Genomic DNA, 21,396 nt, shown 5'->3' with positions numbered 1-21,396 from the left:
TTCCCCCTCCTCCTCCCATAGAGTGGTTCCCCCTCCTCCTCCCATAGAGTGGTTCCCCCTCCTCCTCCCATAGAGTGGTTCCCCCTCCTCCTCCCATAGAGTGGTTCCCCCTCCTCCCTCCTCCCATAGAGTGGTTCCCCCTCCTCCCTCCTCCCATAGAGTGGTTCCCCCTCCTCCCTCCTCCCATAGAGTGGTTCCCCCTCCTCCCTCCTCCCATAGAGTGGTTCCCCCTCCTCCCTCCTCCCATAGAGTGGTTCCCCCTCCTCCCTCCTCCCATAGAGTGGTTCTCCCTCCTCCCATAGAGTGGTTCCCCCTCCTCCCTCCTCCCATAGAGTGGTTCCCCCTCCTCCCTCCTCCCATAGAGTGGTTCCCCCTCCTCCCTCCTCCCATAGAGTGGTTCCCCCTCCTCCCTCCTCCCATAGAGTGGTTCCCCCTCCTCCCTCCTCCCATAGAGTGGTTCCCCCTCCCCCCTCCTCCCATAGAGTGGTTCCCCCTCCCCCCTCCTCCCATAGAGTGGTTCCCCCTCCCCCCTCCTCCCATAGAGTGGTTCCCCCTCCCCCCTCCTCCCATAGAGTGGTTCCCCCTCCCCCCTCCTCCCATAGAGTGGTTCCCCCTCCCCCCTCCTCCCATAGAGTGGTTCCCCCTCCCCCCTCCTCCCATAGAGTGGTTCCCCCTCCCCCCTCCTCCCATAGAGTGGTTCCCCCTCCCCCCTCCTCCCATAGAGTGGTTCCCCCTCCCCCCTCCTCCCATAGAGTGGTTCCCCCTCCCCCCTCCTCCCATAGAGTGGTTCCCCCTCCCCCCTCCTCCCATAGAGTGGTTCCCCCTCCTCCCATAGAGTGGTTCCCCCTCCCCCCTCCTCCCATAGAGTGGTTCCCCCTCCCCCCTCCTCCCATAGAGTGGTTCCCCCCTCCCCCCTCCTCCCATAGAGTGGTTCCCCCCTCCCCCCTCCTCCCATAGAGTGGTTCCCCCCTCCTCCCATAGAGTGGTTCCCCCCTCCCCCCTCCTCCCATAGAGTGGTTCCCCCCTCCCCCCTCCTCCCATAGAGTGGTTCCCCCCTCCCCCCTCCTCCCATAGAGTGGTTCCCCCCTCCCCCCTCCTCCCATAGAGTGGTTCCCCCCTCCCCCCTCCTCCCATAGAGTGGTTCCCCCCTCCTCCCATAGAGTGGTTCCCCCCTCCTCCCATAGAGTGGTTCCCCCCTCCTCCCATAGAGTGGTTCCCCCCTCCTCCCATAGAGTGGTTCCCCCCTCCCCCCTCCTCCCATAGAGTGGTTCCCCCCTCCCCCCTCCTCCCATAGAGTGGTTCCCCCCTCCTCCCATAGAGTGGTTCCCCCCTCCTCCCATAGAGTGGTTCCCCCCTCCTCCCATAGAGTGGTTCCCCCCTCCTCCCATAGAGTGGTTCCCCCCTCCCCCCTCCTCCCATAGAGTGGTTCCCCCCTCCCCCCTCCTCCCATAGAGTGGTTCCCCCCTCCCCCCTCCTCCCATAGAGTGGTTCCCCCCTCCCCCCTCCTCCCATAGAGTGGTTCCCCCCTCCCCCCTCCTCCCATAGAGTGGTTCCCCCCTCCCCCCTCCTCCCATAGAGTGGTTCCCCCCTCCCCCCTCCTCCCATAGAGTGGTTCCCCCCTCCCCCCTCCTCCCATAGAGTGGTTCCCCCCTCCCCCCTCCTCCCATAGAGTGGTTCCCCCCTCCTCCCATAGAGTGGTTCCCCCCTCCTCCCATAGAGTGGTTCCCCCCTCCTCCCATAGAGTGGTTCCCCCCTCCTCCCATAGAGTGGTTCCCCCCTCCCCCCTCCTCCCATAGAGTGGTTCCCCCCTCCCCCCTCCTCCCATAGAGTGGTTCCCCCCTCCCCCCTCCTCCCATAGAGTGGTTCCCCCCTCCCCCCTCCTCCCATAGAGTGGTTCCCCCCTCCCCCCTCCTCCCATAGAGTGGTTCCCCCTCCCCCCTCCTCCCATAGAGTGGTTCCCCCCTCCCCCCTCCTCCCATAGAGTGGTTACCCCCCTCCCCCCTCCTCCCATAGAGTGGTTACCCCCCTCCCCCTCCTCCCATAGAGTGGTTACCCCCCTCCTCCCATAGAGTGGTTACCCCCCTCCCCCCTCCTCCCATAGAGTGGTTACCCCCCTCTCCCCTCCTCCCATAGAGTGGTTACCCCCTCCCCCCTCCTCCCATAGAGTGGTTACCCCCCTCCCCCCTCCTCCCATAGAGTGGTTACCCCCCTCCTCCCATAGAGTGGTTCCCCCTCCCCCCTCCTCCCATAGAGTGGTTCCCCCTCCCCCCTCCTCCCATAGAGTGGTTCCCCCTCCCCCCTCCTCCCATAGAGTGGTTCCCCCTCCCCCCTCCTCCCATAGAGTGGTTCCCCCTCCCCCCTCCTCCCATAGAGTGGTTTCCCCCCTCCTCCCATAGAGTGGTTTCCCCCCTCCTCCCATAGAGTGGTTTCCCCCCTCCTCCCATAGAGTGGTTTCCCCCCTCCTCCCATAGAGTGGTTTCCCCCCTCCTCCCATAGAGTGGTTTCCCCCCTCCTCCCATAGAGTGGTTTCCCCCCTCCTCCCATAGAGTGGTTTCCCCCCTCCTCCCATAGAGTGGTTTCCCCCCTCCTCCCATAGAGTGGTTTCCCCCCTCCTCCCATAGAGTGGTTTCCCCCCTCCCCCCTCCTCCCATAGAGTGGTTTCCCCCCTCCCCCCTCCTCCCATAGAGTGGTTTCCCCCCTCCCCCCTCCTCCCATAGAGTGGTTTCCCCCCTCCCCCCTCCTCCCATAGAGTGGTTTCCCCCCTCCCCCCTCCTCCCATAGAGTGGTTTCCCCCCTCCCCCCTCCTCCCATAGAGTGGTTTCCCCCCTCCCCCCTCCTCCCATAGAGTGGTTTCCCCCCTCCCCCCTCCTCCCATAGAGTGGTTTCCCCCCTCCCCCCTCCTCCCATAGAGTGGTTTCCCCCCTCCCCCCTCCTCCCATAGAGTGGTTTCCCCCCTCCTCCCATAGAGTGGTTCCCCCCTCCTCCCATAGAGTGGTTCCCCCCTCCTCCCATAGAGTGGTTCCCCCCTCCTCCCATAGAGTGGTTCCCCCCTCCTCCCATAGAGTGGTTCCCCCCTCCTCCCATAGAGTGGTTCCCCCCTCCTCCCATAGAGTGGTTCCCCCCTCCTCCCATAGAGTGGTTCCCCCCTCCTCCCATAGAGTGGTTCCCCCCTCCTCCCATAGAGTGGTTCCCCCCTCCTCCCATAGAGTGGTTCCCCCCTCCTCCCATAGAGTGGTTCCCCCCTCCTCCCATAGAGTGGTTCCCCCCTCCTCCCATAGAGTGGTTCCCCCCTCCTCCCATAGAGTGGTTCCCCCCTCCTCCCATAGAGTGGTTCCCCCCTCCCCCCTCCTCCCATAGAGTGGTTCCCCCCTCCCCCCTCCTCCCATAGAGTGGTTCCCCCCCTCCCCCCTCCTCCCATAGAGTGGTTCCCCCCCTCCCCCCTCCTCCCATAGAGTGGTTCCCCCCCTCCCCCCTCCTCCCATAGAGTGGTTCCCCCCCTCCCCCCTCCTCCCATAGAGTGGTTCCCCCCCTCCCCCCTCCTCCCATAGAGTGGTTCCCCCCTCCCCCCTCCTCCCATAGAGTGGTTCCCCCCTCCCCCCTCCTCCCATAGAGTGGTTCCCCCCTCCCCCCTCCTCCCATAGAGTGGTTCCCCCCTCCCCCCTCCTCCCATAGAGTGGTTCCCCCCTCCCCCCTCCTCCCATAGAGTGGTTCCCCCCTCCCCCCTCCTCCCATAGAGTGGTTCCCCCCTCCCCCCTCCTCCCATAGAGTGGTTCCCCCCTCCCCCCTCCTCCCATAGAGTGGTTCCCCCCTCCCCCCTCCTCCCATAGAGTGGTTCCCCCCTCCCCCCTCCTCCCATAGAGTGGTTCCCCCCTCCTCCCATAGAGTGGTTCCCCCCTCCCCCCTCCTCCCATAGAGTGGTCTCCCCCCTCCCCCCTCCTCCCATAGAGTGGTCTCCCCCCTCCCCCCTCCTCCCATAGAGTGGTCTCCCCCCTCCCCCCTCCTCCCATAGAGTGGTTCCCCCCTCCCCCCTCCTCCCATAGAGTGGTTCCCCCCTCCCCCCTCCTCCCATAGAGTGGTCCACCCTCCCCCCCCCCCCCATCTCCCATGGAGTGGTCCACCGTCCCCCCCCCCCCCATCTCCCATGGAGTGGTCCACCCTCCCCCCCCCCCCCCCCCCATCTCCCATGGAGTGGTCCACCCTCCCCCCCCCCCCCCCCCATCTCCCATGGAGTGGTCCACCCTCCCCCCCCCCCCCCCATCTCCCATGGAGTGGTCCACCCTCCCCCCCCCCCCCCCATCTCCCATGGAGTGGTCCACCCTCCCCCCCCCCCCCATCTCCCATGGAGTGGTCCACCCTCCCCCCCCCCCCCATCTCCCATGGAGTGGTCCACCCTCCCCCCCCCCCCCATCTCCCATGGAGTGGTCCACCCTCCCCCCCCCCCCCCATCTCCCATGGAGTGGTCCCCCCTCCTCCCACAGTGTTCTTCCCCCTCCCCTCCTCCCACAGTGTTTCCACCCCTCCCACAGTGCACCCCCTCTCCCCTCCCCTTGTCCCATAATTACTTACCTGTCTTGTAGCGTGGGCCGGCTTAACAGAGCGCACCGCGGTACAGGAACTTCAATTTCAGGTTCCGGTTTCCGGCGGGACTGAAAGGAAGTGTGCACACTGAGTGCGCGCTTTCTTTCAGTCCCGCCGGAAACCGGAACCTGAAATTGAAGTTCCTGTACCGCGGTGCGCTCTGTTAAGCCGGCCCACGCTACAAGACAGGTAAGTAAAGCTTCATATTCGCTCCATAAGACGCACAGACATTTCCCCTCACTTTTGAAATGCGGTAAATACTGTAAACCGTACTCAAAGTGAAAACAACGGCTCCTCCTAGGACCTTCCCCAATGTCCCATATATTGAATATAAGCTACAAAACATGCAAGAGATACAGCTATACCTAAAAATACGTAGAGCACAGCATAACCGTGCAGCACCATAAAATCTAAATTATTGTCACCAGAACTACTACAGCCTATTGTATAGAGTATAGTCAGTCCCTGCAGGCTTTCTGCAGTAAAGGCAGTGTTTACATTACAGCCTAGGGACACTTTTCAATGGCTACTAGAGGTGTTTCCTTGGGCAGCTGCACTGACAATCAGTGTCTCCATCCTCTGCATTCCTCTTAGAGATGCATTGATTCAATGCATTTCTGAGGAGATGCTGATTGGCCAGGGTGACGTTTGGCTCCGCCCCATGGCACGCCTCTTTGGCTGAGATATTCAGAATTGACAATCTCAGCCAATCCAATGCTTTCATATAGGCTGAGATCATCACTTCTGATGATGTCAGCCTAGGAGGTAGATCAGGGGCAGAGACAGCACCAATAGACCGGGAAAGAAAAGGTAAGATTTTACTATATTTAGGGAGTCGTGGGGGCGGCCAGATAGTGTTTTTAACTCTATAGGGTAAGGAATATATGTTTGTGTTCCATTAAGTAATCCTGTTCCGTGATTCTCTTTTTGCGCACTGCGTGATATAACTACATGGTTCTAGGCTTCAAAGTTTCCTCAACTCTTCATGTCTGGGCAACCTCCAAGGATCTAGTTTCCATCTCCCAGTAGCATGCATTCTATCTAATTTGCACCAAGAGCACAACTTTATAAATAGTACAGTAAGGGACTTCTTAAAGGATAAATATAACATATTAGGACAAAAGGAAAGATATGTAACTGCCACACAAATAAATACGGTCATCAATACTAAAAACAAAAGTTGCATCTGTTAATCAAATATACGTGTGTGTGTGTGTGTGTGTGTGTGTACCCGTTTTAGATATATTATATTTGTGTTTTGGGTGGATTTTCATATCATACAGATGGAAGTCAGACTACTGCTGTGAATATTTGTGATCACCTAAAAGTTATAAGCGTATCTCAAATTCACATGATCAGACAAAAGCGGTTGTGAATTATGTTTTATTAAATTATTATTCTTTTGGATGAGACTATTTATAAAAAAAAAAAAAAAAATCTCCTCAAACCTTTTTTTCTTTTCCATTTAGATTTCCCTAGGTGTAGTTCTGAACATAAAGCATTATTAATACATATACTTATGACACCAATACTTACAATGGCCAAACCCTGGAAGACACCCTTTCTGCCTAATTGGTTAGATATAACCAGTCATATAAAATACCAGGGCATTATGGGAAAAAAGGATCTGTAGAAATGCAGATAAGATCTTTCTCTATAGAGCTATATGGTCGAACTGGAACAAAATGTATCCATCAAATATCGATATTTTATGAATGATTACAAGAAAGAAATGATAAAATCTGGTCTGTAAAAATGTAATTAGAAGGTGTATATACTTAAAGGATACAAAGAACTCCAGGTTATCTACCCTTGCATAGACATTTGGTAAAATTGAAACCATATCCAAATTGGAACTCCCCCCACCCGTCATATCCCAAACGCTTTTTAGAAACATTGATCATACGTTCCCATGTCTTGTCTGGTCTAATATGTTTCATTAGTATGAATGTTGATGTAAACAGATTATATTACGAATAATAATCAAGGTTCCAATTTAAACTGATATCAATCAGTTTACTTTAACCGCACTTAGTAAATGTTTGTCTTTATAATATGTTTAAATAAAACTGGTTTGCAGATAAGGATAACTGGTTCTTATTAGTTTTAAATAAAGTTAAGGTTTTAAGTAGTATAAAAGTAACAGAATTAGTAAAAAGTTAAAAGGAAATGCCCAAAACATACAAACAAATGGTGATAATAGTACCTAGAAAAATATATAGAACTGTATGTGCTCAATCTTCACTGTAAAGTAAGGAGAGCCACACAGTGGTCAGATTGGTGGTACCAGCTCCACCCTAGGGCTTGAACCCTAAATATCTCAAAAGAAAGAGAATGAATAAACTAAAGGAGTCCCAAAGGCAATGGGGCTCCTATCCTGGTTTTGTTACAAAGTCTTACAGTGGATACATAAACAGTTGTAACTAATATTGGAAATAAACTTGGAGTATGTTAATAGAAAATGCTACAAATAGCTTCTAATATCAAATCCTAAGCAAGTGCCAATAGAAAGTCAAATCATTAATACTTTATTTGTAAATTAAACAGACAGGCACTATACACTAGGAATAATGGCTGAATAGCAAGGGATATATAGTATACAGCTGATGGCACTTAAGGATTATAGGTCAGATTCAAAACATTCACAGTGCTATTGCAGATACAAAACCCCTTCCACTGTAAGACTTTGTAACAAAACCAGGATAGGAGCCCCATTGCCTTTGGGACTCCTTTAGTTTGATAATAGTACCTGCCTGTTAAAGAATATGCACTACCCCTGAATTAATATGGCCGAATACCTGTCTGATGTAAAATTAAATGAAAATAATTCCTTTAGGACACTTTCAAATATTAGCTGGAATGGGACATATTCCAGATTTATTTATTTTGCAAATTGTGTGTCATGCTTTATTTTCTTAATATGGACGAAGTTGCATTGTCTACAAAACTACCATTTATTTTTGCATCGTGATTGCTTTCTGTGGCGGAACCAACCTCGCCACTGTGAACTGGAGAAGCCTGGTTGCTAGCCTCCTGCCCTGAGACGATGGCCCTGGGGTGTATTAACCCTGTAAGAAGTGTATTTGGGCCCAATGGATTTTTGTATGCTGTTCCTGGCCATTTAAATACTTGGGAGCAGTGTTACAACTTTTAAACTGGCTCGTCGAAGTGGCCGCCATTCGACAATCGAACACGTGGCGGCGGCCATTTTGACTTGGTAGAACGTGGTCAGCGGTGTGTGCATCCAAATCTTTGGAACTGTTTGCGGCTACCCAATTGCACAAACACCGCTGACTCGGACCTTCTTCGACACTGCGGCTGGAGAATAAGTCCCGTTCGGAGATTCGAACGCCCGTTCGGAGATTCGAACGCCCGTTCGGAGATTCGAACGCCCGTTCGGAGATTCGAACGCCCGTTCGGAGATTCGAACGCCCGTTCGGAGATTCGAACGCCCGTTCGGAGATTCGAACGCCCGTTCGGAGATTCGAACGCCCGTTCGGAGATTCGAACGCCCGTTCGGAGATTCGAACGCCCGTTCGGAGATTCGAACGCCCGTTCGGAGATTCGAACGCCCGTTCGGAGATTCGAACGCCCGTTCGGAGATTCGAACGCCCGTTCGGAGATTCGAACGCCCGTTCGGAGATTCGAACGCCCGTTCGGAGATTCGAACGCCCGTTCGGAGGGGACTTAGTCGTTTTCTCGGTGTAAAATAGACCGACCGCGCAGCCCAAATCCCTGGAACTGTTTTGGGCATGAAAATGTGCCTGCGGTCTGTCAAAAGTGACTTATACTTATCTCCCGAACGGCTGGACGGATTCGTATGATTTTTGGGTGTGTTTGTATTTGGAATGTGCTGATTAATAATATGTTAATAACATTAATAATATGTTAACTGTTATTTATATTAGATGTATGGTTTTAGAGTTATGAAAGTTGGGTAAAAAGTATGTTTGTTTAAATTGTACGGATAATTGGGTTACCTCTCAGGCTAAGGGGGGGGGGGAATCTGTGGGATGTAACCATTGTGTGATTGGATAATGTATAATTGTATGTGGGCGTACATTGTATATGGGCGTCTCCCTTGCAGGGGAGAATTGCATAAAAGCAGAGTGTGTGTAATTAAACCTGAGTTCTACTTTACCCTCAATTTGGAGTGCCGTCTCTTATTGGGGGAATCTGCTACAAGGGATTGCTATGCTTGTCATATTCCCTTGCTAAGCTCTTGGAATAGCTGGTTCCTGTTTTGCTCTCTGGACGAGTCTACGGTGGTTATGGTGTCTGCAGTGCTTGGAGTCCTCAGGAAGCGCTAGGAGCATCCTTCAACGGAGGTACCCAGTCGGGGTGCCAGGTGATCCGTTACACTTTCCTATTTAAAGTGTCCGGTAGAGCTTACAATACATTGTTACACATTTAACACAATTTGTTTGGCTGCCTAATACATTGGCTAAAATACGCATATCAAGGTGTCATTGTAATCAGTTTGTCTGAAAATACTAATGATTGTGTCAGTCACTGCCAACCATTACATCACTTTTCTTTGTAGTTTCATTCTAAACTGGAGAAGGTCATTAGAATAACAAATCTTTCTTTCTCATTCTCCAGTAACTCTACGTTCTTTGAAAGGTTTTTGTTTTTATGTGACAAACAAACTGAATGGAAAGTCTTTTTTGCTTATTTATTTATTTATTTATTAATTGCTATTTTTGACTTGCATTGTGACTATAAAACTCATCCAAATGCAGTATTATTCGCTAAACTGGGAACTGACCCGGGGTTTTTAAAGTTTAGATTAAAATAGCCGAGCAAATTGTCAAGTTGGAGATTTTGTTTTCTACTTTGGTTATTTTGGCCTGCAATGTAAAACTCCCTTATCATTAATGGACAATTGATGGTGTAGTGAATAACCTGGAAGGTAATACAAACCATATAGGTCTATAGTATGTGTGTGTTTTTCTATGCTCTGACCTCCTTATGTATTCAAATAATCTAGGCGTTTCTCTTCCCGTATAAATCTCTAATCCACCTCAAGCTGCTTACCTTTCACTAAGATGGCAAGCTATCGAACGGGCCTTCCCTGTGTGTTTCCCATAAAAAATAACCCTGCATTACTTTAACATATCGTTTAAGACCTATTATATCGCACAACTACACACACACACAGATTTATTTGTTTTCCTCCCCCGAGAATGTTTATTAATTCTAGTATTGTGTGCTTTTATTTTGTATCAGTGCTCCCTTGATGCATGGCAAACCATGTCTTATCCACTGCTGTGGCCGTGTTACCTCTTTCTTACCTACCTCTCCCTCTACCTTTCTTTTACCTTTCTCTGCAGCTTGATAGTTTCAGACAGCGCAAAGCAAAAGGGAAAGGCTCACAGACACAGAAGAAGAAGAAGAAGAGGAAGGATTCGCTTGTATGCAAGAATGACATTCCGACGGCGGAGAGCACGTTAGAGACTGTAAAGAATCCTTTGGAAGAGCTGGCAACTGCAGGGATTACTCAAGCAAAGGTAAATCGTTATTATTATCATGATTATTTTTTTTTATTTTTTTTATTTTTTCCAAATATTGACAAACATACACAGTATAAATAAACACTATAAGTTTAGATACAATGTGGGAGAAATCTACCAATACATATAGATGTTCTGGCATATAGCATTAATGTTAGACTCATTTCTCACATAAAACTAGACAACGTATAAACTGGACTCTTGATCAGGTCCGGGTATCAACTTTTAGAGAGAGAGAGAAAAATACCAAATACCAAAACAGATGAAGTCTATATTTTTTTTCTAACCATTTGTCATATGATTTCTTAATTGAATAAAAGGAGGAAACTGACAAATCTTTCCATACGTAGTTTATTTATTTTTTTGGAGAGGTAGCCTTGATTCCAAATGAACTTAAAACTATATCCATAAAATTCCTGCTGACCCTGTCAGAGGCTTTCTCAGCATCTAATGACTTGGTCAGCAGGAGCAGTTTGAGATAACCTGATTGCTCCAGAACATCTAAAATTCTCCTGGTACAATTTTCGGCAGATCTTCCAGGAATTAAACCTTCTTGGTCTGGTTGAATTAATTTATCGATTATCAGTTTAATTCTTGCCGATTAGAATTGAAGCATACTGTTTCATGCCCACATTTATCAATGAAATGGGTCTATAATTTGTCGCATCAGTTTTATTCTAATTAGGTTTCGATATCGGTAAAATATTGGCTTGTAGTAACTCTTTAGAAGCCCTGGAGCCATCACATTGAATAGAGCGGTTAGTGGAGATAATTATTTTTTTCATGTTCTTATAGTAGAGATTACTGTAGCCATCAGGACCCGGGTTTTAAAAGATTCCAATCTATCTATTTCTCTTTCTACTTCCTCTACCTTAAACCTGGTATTTAAAGCAGTTAACTCGCAGTTTGATAGTTAAGGGATCTTGGTATTTGTTAAATATTACTTTATTTTATCTCTAACGGGATTTGGTCTGAGAAAATATAGGTTACTATAATTAATTACATTTTGACCAATTTTCTCAGGAGAAGAATAAACGTTTTTAGTCGTCGATCAATTTATTTCCTATTTCTTGCGATTTTGTATTTTTGTTTGCTCTATTGCCTTGATAATATTTAATTGATCGCAGATTGATTTTGATTTTTTTTCCTTCTATTTTTAGATTAATGTTATTTTGTAATTCAGACCGTCTTATCATATTTTGTTTAGAAGGTTGAATTTTATTTAGGATAGAAAGTTTGAAAAAAGAGATGCATAAATCAGCAAGCTCTTTACCCTTTAGTTTTTTTCTGATTTATCAATTTTAATAATATATCCTTTCATTACTTCCTTATACGTAGCCCAAAGTGTAGAATCTAAAATATTTGGAGAGGCATTTTGTTTCCAAAAAAAGTCTGATAATTTTGTCAAGTTATCTTTAGATTTCAGAATAGTTGTCTACTCTCCAAGTATTTACTCCCTGGGTCTTAGGTTTGCCATCCCATAGTGTTCTTTCCTCCCCTCTCCCCTGTCCCATAGTGTTCTTTCCTCCCCCCTCCCCTGTCCCATAGTGTTCTTTCCTCCCCCTTCCCCTGTCCCATAGTGTTCTTTCCTCCCCCCTCCCCTGTCCCATAGTGTTCTTTCCTCCCCCCTCCCCTGTCCCATAGTGTTCTTTTCTCCCCCCTCCCCTGTCCCATAGTGTTCTTTCCTCCCCTCCCCTGTCCCATAGTGTTCTTTCCTCCCCCCTCCCCTGTCCCATAGTGTTCTTTCCTCCCCCTCCCCTGTCCCATAGTGTTCTTTCCTCCCCCCTCCCCTGTCCCATAGTGTTCTTTCCTCCCCTCCCCTGTCCCATAGTGTTCTTTCCTCCCCTCCCCTGTCCCATAGTGTTCTTTCCTCCCCTCCCCTGTCCCATAGTGTTCTTTCCTCCCCTCCCCTGTCCCATAGTGTTCTTTCCTCCCCTCCCCTGTCCCATAGTGTTCTTTCCTCCCCTCCCCTGTCCCATAGTGTTCTTTCCTCCCCTCCCCTGTCCCACAGTGTTCTTTCCTCCCCTCCCCTGTCCCACAGTGTTCTTTCCTCCCCTCCCCTGTCCCACAGTGTTCTTTCCTCCCCTCCCCTGTCCCACAGTGTTCTTTCCTCCCCTCCCCTGTCCCACAGTGTTCTTTCCTCCCCTCCCCTGTCCCACAGTGTTCTTTCCTCCCCTCCCCTGTCCCACAGTGTTCTTTCCTCCCCTCCCCTGTCCCACAGTGTTCTTTCCTCCCCTCCCCTGTGCCACAGTGTTCTTTCCTCCCCTCCCCTGTGCCACAGTGTTCTTTCCTCCCCTCCCCTGTCCCACAGTGTTCTTTCCTCCCCTCTCCCCTGTCCCACAGTGTTCTTTCCTCCCCTCTCCCCTGTCCCACAGTGTTCTTTCCTCCCCTCTCCCCTGTCCCACAGTGTTCTTTCCTCCCCTCTCCCCTGTCCCACAGTGTTCTTTCCTCCCCTCTCCCCTGTCCCACAGTGTTCTTTCCTCCCCTCTCCCCTGTCCCACAGTGTTCTTTCCTCCCCTCTCCCCTGTCCCACAGTGTTCTTTCCTCCCCTCTCCCCTGTCCCACAGTGTTCTTTCCTCCCCTCTCCCCTGTCCCACAGTGTTCTTTCCTCCCCTCTCCCCTGTCCCACAGTGTTCTTTCCTCCCCTCTCCCCTGTCCCACAGTGTTCTTTCCTCCCCTCTCCCCTGTCCCACAGTGTTCTTTCCTCCCCTCTCCCCTGTCCCACAGTGTTCTTTCCTCCCCTCTCCCCTGTCCCACAGTGTTCTTTCCTCCCCTCTCCCCTGTCCCACAGTGTTCTTTCCTCCCCTCTCCCCTGTCCCACAGTGTTCTTTCCTCCCCTCTCCCCTGTCCCACAGTGTTCTTTCCTCCCCTCTCCCCTGTCCCACAGTGTTCTTTCCTCCCCTCTCCCCTGTCCCACAGTGTTCTTTCCTCCCCTCTCCCCTGTCCCACAGTGTTCTTTCCTCCCCTCTCCCCTGTCCCACAGTGTTCTTTCCTCCCCTCTCCCCTGTCCCACAGTGTTCTTTCCTCCCCTCTCCCCTGTCCCACAGTGTTCTTTCCTCCCCTCTCCCCTGTCCCACAGTGTTCTTTCCTCCCCTCTCCCCTGTCCCACAGTGTTCTTTCCTCCCCTCTCCCCTGTCCCACAGTGTTCTTTCCTCCCCTCTCCCCTGTCCCACAGTGTTCTTTCCTCCCCTCTCCCCTGTCCCACAGTGTTCTTTCCTCCCCTCTCCCCTGTCCCACAGTGTTCTTTCCTCCCCTCTCCCCTGTCCCACAGTGTTCTTTCCTCCCCTCTCCCCTGTCCCACAGTGTTCTTTCCTCCCCTCTCCCCTGTCCCACAGTGTTCTTTCCTCCCCTCTCCCCTGTCCCACAGTGTTCTTTCCTCCCCTCTCCCCTGTCCCACAGTGTTCTTTCCTCCCCTCTCCCCTGTCCCACAGTGTTCTTTCCTCCCCTCTCCCCTGTCCCACAGTGTTCTTTCCTCCCCTCTCCCCTGTCCCACAGTGTTCTTTCCTCCCCTCTCCCCTGTCCCACAGTGTTCTTTCCTCCCCTCTCCCCTGTCCCACAGTGTTCTTTCCTCCCCTCTCCCCTGTCCCACAGTGTTCTTTGCCCCCTCTCCCCTGTCCCGAGTGCAGTATTCTTGACTTTTCATGTTATCATTACTGTCTTTTATTGTGATCTATAATATATGAATTGTTAACCCCTTAAGGACAGAGCTTCGGAAGCTTGTCTTTCACTTTATGACAACGGCATTTTTTGAATTTTTTGCCGTTTGCGTTCAACTGCAATTTGCATTTGACTAATTTATTGCACCGACGCATATTATATACTGTTTTTTAAAGGACAGAAAGGGCTTTCATTTGATGTAATATATATATATATATATATATATATATATATATATATATATATATATATATATATATATATACTTATTTATTATAAAAAAAATACAGAAAAATGAAAAATTGTGATTTTTTTTTTTTTTTTTTACAGTTTTTGCAATAATAATGTGTGCCTAATTAGTGCAGGTTAAGGAAAGTATTTAAAAATAAATTCATTTAGTTGTTCTGATTTACAGAATATATAATGTGTCTGGGAGTTTAAGTTTTTTTTGGTAGTTACAGGTCACAAAGCACAAGGAGTGAAATAAACTTTAAATGTGGAGCGATTTTAGAATTTGGTATGTTTGTCTTGTAAGCTTTATAGCCATAAAAGAAAACAAAATTGCCACACAAAAGTATATATTTATATAAAGTAGACACCACAGGCTATTTACCTAAGGTTGTTTTGACACTTTCTACGTAGCCATTTTACCGCCAACCTCTGCTAAATATTGGAGTAAAATTGTGTTTTTTGGGGGTTTTCGCACACAAACTTATAACAAAGAACTTCTCATGTGTATTTTGTAAAGTTGGTGTGTGCTATTCCTGTACAAAGTTTTATTATGTGTTCAGTTACTTCTGCTGAGTACAACGGTACCCCCATTGTATGTCTTTGGCACTATTTCGTGAAGCTACAGTGCCATAAGGGAGACCTGTCCTTTTCAGTATTCACAGTAGAATTTTGAGAGACGGATTTAATGAGCCTATGCTTCCATTTGGGGTATTATAGTAGTTTGACTGTTTCAAAAAAAACCCACAAAGGCCTACCATTTGTAAAAGTAGACACTCCAGGGTATCTCATAAGGTGCATATTGTGCCTTAACATGCCCCCATTTTTTTACCATTACATGCCAAAGTATGTGGTAAAAAATAATTTTGTGCATTTTTTACATACGGATTGCATTTTTGCTGGGCATTTTGTATATTTCATATGTGTCACTAAGTTCAAACTCCCCAAATTATGCTCAGCTAAGTCTTCTGAGTAAAAGAACACCCCCATTGTATGTCTATGGCACTATTTTGTGAAGCTACAGTGCCATATAGGAGACCAAGCCATATCAGTTTTTACCGAACTTTGAATTTTGACGCCGGGCCTAAGTGCAATTTCCAAGCATCTTCGCAGGTTTTAAATTCAAACTACCCCACAAAGGCCTACCATTTCTTAAAGTAGACACCCCAGGGTATTTCAAAAGGCATATTTTGAACCTTAGCGTGGGATCATTTTTCCGCTAGCGTGTACCAGGTGTAGTGGTAATAAGCGTTCTTTTTCTGCCTTTTTGACACACAAAGTGAGTTTGCACAGTATATTTTGCAAACCATATGTGTACTACCACTGTATAATACTTCATATGTTGCTCAACTATGTCTGCTGAGTAGAAAAATACCCCCGTATGTACCTTTGACAGGTATATGTGGACATCGGAGGGGCACATTTGGGACACAGCCATTCCATTTTTTTCCCAACTTTAAATTTTTACGCTTTGCCCATGTGCCATTTTAGAGTATTTTACCAGGCTATATAATCCAAATACCCCATAAAGCCATACCATTTCTTAAAGAAGACATCCCAGGGTATTTCAAAAGGCATATTTTGAACCTTAGCGTGGGATCATTTTTCCGCTAGCTTGTACCAGGTGTAGTGGTAATGAGCGTTATTAAATGTATTTTTTTACTTTTTAAAACTATTTTTTAAACTTTTGTTTTGCTTAATTTTTTTAAAGTTTCCTAAACTTTCGTAAAACTTTTTTTTACAGATTTAACATTTTTCTAAGCTTTTTTTTTACGTTAACCCTTAACTAGCAGTAAGCAGCACTAACAGTAAATTCCCAATTTTCCCATAACTCTCACCCACCCCAGCTAGCAAAATATTTAATTATACAATATGTAAATTGGTTAATTAAATTGAACCCCTGAGGGTTAAAAAATAAATAAAAGTTCGTCAGGGGTTAAAAAAAAATTAGATCACAGTATAATACTGTGATCTGTATTTTGATCACTGTAGGCAGTGATCGACTGGCAGGGAAGGGGTTAATTTTTATTTGGACTGGGTAAAGGGTTTATTTTTTTACATTTTTTACTTAAACGTTATTAAAACTTTTTTTAACTTCATTTTTTAACTTTTTAAAGCTTATTTTTAAACTTTTTTAACGTTAGCCCCTAGTTAGCCTAATACTAAATCCCCCAATTCCCCACTAACTTCCACCCTCCCCAGCTAGCTAAATTTTATAATTTTAAAATATTTAAATTAATTAATAAAATAAATTTAACCCCTGAGGGTTAAAAAAAATAATAATTAACCCTCAGGGGTTAAAAAATAAAAAATCAGATCATAAAATGTAATCCCTGCCAATTGATCACTGTATTCAGTGATCAATTGGCAGGGAAGGGGTTAATTTTTTTATTAAAATGGGTGAAGGGGGGTGGGATTTGAAATAAACTTTATTTTTTTGTCACCAGGGGGCAGGATCAACACTGATCCGTCTCCCTGCACTTCACACTGAACCCGGAAGTGCAGGGAGGCGGAGGTGAGTATACAGAGCACACGTGCCTGCTCAGACATGCTGTCAGAGCGGGCACATGTACTGGGGCAGCCGGATCCGGTGCTCCCAGTCTGCCTCTAATGCAGAGGCAGACCGGAGCACCATTAACCCCACGATCGCCGCGATTGCGGCGATCTGGGGTTAATTTTAACGGGTGACGGACGAGGTCCGTCACTCGTCATTAACGCATTCCTCTGAGTGACGGACCTCGTCCGTCACTCGTCGTTAAGGGGTTAATGCAAGCATGTCTGTTTAAACTATGGACAACAGGGAGTAACGAAAGAGCCACAGGGGAAGTACACTTTTTAGAGAACGGGGGGTAACCCCAAAAGTAACATAGCAACAAGGGAGGGCAAAAGTGTACCTATGTATATTGAGTAATTGCTCAAAAATACGTAAATGCAGAGAGGACTAAGGTGAGCTATATACAGAGTATTCAACTGTAGGACAACGTCTACCTTAGGTAAAATGCTCAGCAAATAAAGCAAAGAAAAATAAATAAATTTTATTCGTAAATGTAAAACCACAACGTGCTAGTGTACAAAAATGTAAACCTAAATTAGTGATAACCTAAAATCCCAACATAGGTGTAATAAGTGGAAAAAAATGAATAAAAAAGAAAACAATCTCTTCCAGGACCTATATATTTATATATAGTAGGGAATATCAGGACTATTGAGTTTTCCCCAGGCCGCTGGGTAGGTGTGTGAAAGACCTCAAACCCTTCTTACGGTAACACATGGAAAAATACGTATATAGTAGGCCCATATGATAAGGTTCCGTCCTGAATTAGGAATATATAGGTAGGGATAGACCGAGGAAACAAGCACTTTTTCACCGTACCCACGGAAAGATAGTAACGGTCACGATTGTATAAAAAATGTCACAGTGTAGCTGGATTAGTAACTTATTAATGGTCTAGTTGTAAGATACTTGGTGACCTCCTGTTTTAAGCGTTTATTGTTACAGTGGCAGTAGTAGGACTGTCCATATGATACCAGCAGCCTAAAGACATAGGTAGTCAAATATCGCATAAATTATCGGCTGTTTGTACCATTAACGGACTCCTCAAATGTGCACTTGTTAAGTGCGGTACACAAAGCAGTGGTTTTAAGGAAGAGGAGAAATTCCTCCCTGTGCCTACAAAGGCGCCTAGCGATACTACCACTTAACAGACAAAATATCTAAAGGTATAATAACTTTGTACGGAAACCAAGCCAAGTTGATAAGCGGTCTAGTAAAGGAACCGCCACTCCCCGTGCCTTCAAGGGCACCTAACACCCAACCCGCTCGAACAAACCGAGTGTAATGAGTATACTTAGGTATAGATTAGCTTAATATGGTTACTAGAGCGGAGTTAGTCAGTCGTCTTATAAGGAGAGGAAATTGCTAGTCCCCGTGCCTTCATGGGCACCTAACAGTAATCCCACTTAGTCGTTAAGAGTATCTTAGTTATATCAAAACAGATAGTAAATATCGGAGGTCATTATCGCTAGGTGAAAGATTGGACTGCCTGTGTAACCAAGTTACTCTGCCGTTACACTGGAGAACTGTGCCTTCGAGGGCACCTCAAAGCTAACACCCCTGGAAGAGATGTCTATCCTCAGAGTAGCGAGGAACTGATGAAAAAATTCTAACTACTGATGCGCTGCATAATAGCTCAAATGGGCACACTCCAAGCCTCCGAATATAGGCGAAATTAAATGTAGTTAGAGAATAGCGTGGTCGCTGGTTGCAGTGCTTGTCACTAAATCATAGGAGAAGCACTGAAGGACACCCTGACGCGCGCGTTTCGCCCGACCTGGCTCGTCAGAGGGGAACCGGCCGGTACACTGCGTCTGGTTTAAATCTAGAGGTAAGGATTCCTATTGGATGAGAAGGACCATCGTCTGATAGGTGAATTCTCATTCCGTCATTGATGACGGAGTGAGTAGGCGGGGCTTATTCGCGGAGGTCGCTTAACCCCTTCAGCGCTGGGTCTGATTACAGGAACACGAGATTCTGATGTGTAATATTGAAAATACCAATACTTGGAGCAGGCAGCCTAATGGATGCCTGTACTTAGTTGTAGCTCGATATTAATGGGGCTGCAGCCTAGTTATGTTATACTAACCACAGAGTTATGTCTCTGGGAAGAAGCTAGGCAAAAATCTGTATAATTTTGGTATATATATGGACCGACCAGATTATATATTTGCCCCAGTTCTAGTGAACTAGACCCCCAATGATGGTGACCGAATGTTGCCGAGGTGTCATGTTCAATACTTAAGGCATAAGTATTCTTATAGTTTGTTCATTGGTGTATGAAAGGAGTAAAATTTAACTCTTCGTTCAGACCGTCAGGTGTTAGTGTTTTTAAGGCATAAATCCATCTGGACTCTTTCATCAGGAGAATTTTATTAAAGTTCCCTTTTCTGGAGTTTAAAGTTAATCTCTCCAGTGCCTGAAATGTAAGGTGTGTTGGGTCACCCTGATGGTAGTTGCGGACATGATTCGATACTGGAGTGGAGATGTTTGGGTTAGTAATGGAGCAGATATGTTGTAGTATCCTGCGTTTCAGTTGTTGGTAGGTTTTTCCCACGTATTGAATATTGCAACTGCATGTGATCAAATGCACTACCCTAGTGGAGCTACAATTGATAAACTCCTTAATTTTATATTCTTTTTTTTGTTATGGAGCTTGTAACGATTTTAGTGGGTTTAATGTATTTGCATGCTTTGCAGTGTCCGCAGCGATAGATTCCAGTAGTCTGCGTTAGCCATGTGGATTGCAATGGTTTGGTTGGTTCAGTATGGCTATGGACCAAAACGTCTCTTAGGTTTTTTGCCCTGCGTGCAGTAATCTGAGGGTAGCTGCCAATGTTTTCACCAAGGTCTATGTCATGTTGGAGTATCGGCCAATTGTGTGCCATTATATTTTTTACTTGGTCCCAATATAGATCATAGGTGCCTATGCAACGAGTAATTTTTGTTTCCAGCTTTGGTTTGTTGGTTCTTATGCTTTCGCTTCTGTCTGTTGATAGTGCTCGTTGAAAGGCGCGTTTTAAGATTCTATTTGGATATCCTTTCTGCTTAAACATAGTTCTCAGTTTACTCGCTTCCAGTAGGAAGGTTGTTTCGGTCGAGCAATTGCGTCTTGCGCGCAGATACTGGCCAAAAGGTATGCCTGACTTCAGCTTTATTGGATGATAGCTTCTCCAGTGGAGCAGGCTATTGGTTGCTGTGTCTTTTCTAAATAGTTCGTGTAGATGCAAATATCTCTTGTCTTCTTGACTGATTCCCGGGATCCTGTCTATCACAGAGGGTGTGGCTCTAGCAAAATATCCATCTAACTAAGAGAGTTTCGTGTATAGCTGATTTTAACCCCAACAGTTCGGTTTCTCTGTATATAGCTCACCTTAGTCCTCTCTGCATTTACGTATTTTTGAGCAATTACTCAATATACATAGGTACACTTCTGTTTAAACTATGCACTAAAAAAACAAACAAACCATTTGACCTGTTTCCGCCAAAACGGGATCGGCCCATTTTCGGCCGAAGATTTCGGGCAGCCGAAAATTTTGGTGCAAAAAAAATTATTAATACATTTACATGGAACATCAGTCCATGGCTTCCCAAATGTCCCATAGGGCAGTTTAGGAATTTATGAGGAAATTCCACATAAAGAGGGGTTGATATCAGGGCGTGGATTGCTTCCTAATATAATGTCTATGGGGAAGAAGAAAAGAAGAAAGGACCTTTTTATTTTACTGTCAAATTACCATAAATGATAAATAGCCGTGCGATTAGTGGAAAATATATACACCTATTAAGTCCACTTAATTGCTTAATATATAATTCATAGCGTTAAAATTAAACTGTGTAGACTAGTATTGTTTTTAAATCGTGTATTATACACATCTATATTTAGTTATCTTAACTTCTATAGTAATACCTTATATTTTACGTTATATTTTAATGTCCCCCTGTAGGTGATTTCGCTAAAAATGTGGCATACATTTTAAAATTGTAAAGATTCATGAAATCAATTTCACTAACAGTGTTATAAATTTGTTTCAACCTAGCTTATTTTTTTTTTAATTCTTTAATTCTTTATTTTTGGTGCAGATTTGCATGCAACGTACATACATTCTTTGCGTTTTGGTCTGATACATGAGTAAACATCGTATGTAACATCATATGTTTGTGGTTTATGTCTGGTGAGCGTGCTGCACATTTTTAGAAGTGTGCGGACTGTCGGGTTGTAGTGAGTTGGTCAATATATGGGTTAATAAACCCCCTCTATGGGTGGTGCCGCGGAGTTTGTGTGCCAGTGAGTTTTGCGGTGTCTAGGTCGCTCTGGTGTATGTAGAAGGGAGAGGTGTTGGCGTCTCTGTTGTGTCGGCCACACTAGGTGGCAGAGCTGTGGTTCCAGGTGATATCTTGGTTCCATCTCCAGTGAGTGGGCTATCTCTTTGAGGTAGTACTAGTGGTGTAAGTCCTATCGTGTAGCCCTCATCTGGGTGTTTGGTCCCATGTCCCCTTGTCTTTTTCTCCCTGGCGTGTCGTAACTATGGGGGGAGGAGAGTTCCTGAGCATAGTGCGAGCGCTGTGTGTCCCCTTTGGGTGTTTCAGCAAAGCAGAGTTTGTGTAAGAGTAGGCGAATTAAGCGAAACTTGTAGTGTTACAATTGCAAAACTTTGTAACTAATAAAGTCACGTATGTGCCACTGCAACATGAGATGGCCAGGCATGTTATTTGGTTCAGGTCTTTGGCCTCCTGCCTCTTCTGGGGTCAGGTGAAGATGTGTCCGAAGTCAGTGTCCATTCAGTGTTGCGTATCTGGCAGTTCGTGAGTAGAGTTAGGTTGCAAGTCCAGTGCCGCCAGGAGTGCGGGAGCGTCTTCAGGGTC

The 21,396-nt window shown here is 46.6% G+C and overlaps 1 protein-coding gene across 4 annotated transcripts in view; it reads left to right on the top strand.

Annotated features, from left to right (window-relative positions):
• Nucleotides 1-21,396, top strand: part of PCNT (pericentrin) — a 106,231-nt gene that overhangs the window by 6,402 nt on the left and 78,433 nt on the right. For all 4 annotated transcript variants that reach the window (XM_063430042.1, XM_063430041.1, XM_063430040.1 and 1 more), the window contains exon 2: nt 9,912-10,088. In XM_063430042.1, coding sequence (XP_063286112.1) covers nt 9,912-10,088 — 177 coding nt within the window. The remainder of the gene's footprint in view (nt 1-9,911; nt 10,089-21,396) is intronic.

Source organism: Pelobates fuscus, chromosome 8 (genome assembly GCF_036172605.1).
Source record: "Pelobates fuscus isolate aPelFus1 chromosome 8, aPelFus1.pri, whole genome shotgun sequence".
NCBI classification, from domain to species: Eukaryota; Metazoa; Chordata; class Amphibia; order Anura; family Pelobatidae; genus Pelobates; species Pelobates fuscus.
Note: the sequence above shows the minus strand (reverse complement) of the source record. Positions and strands in the feature narration are given on the sequence as shown.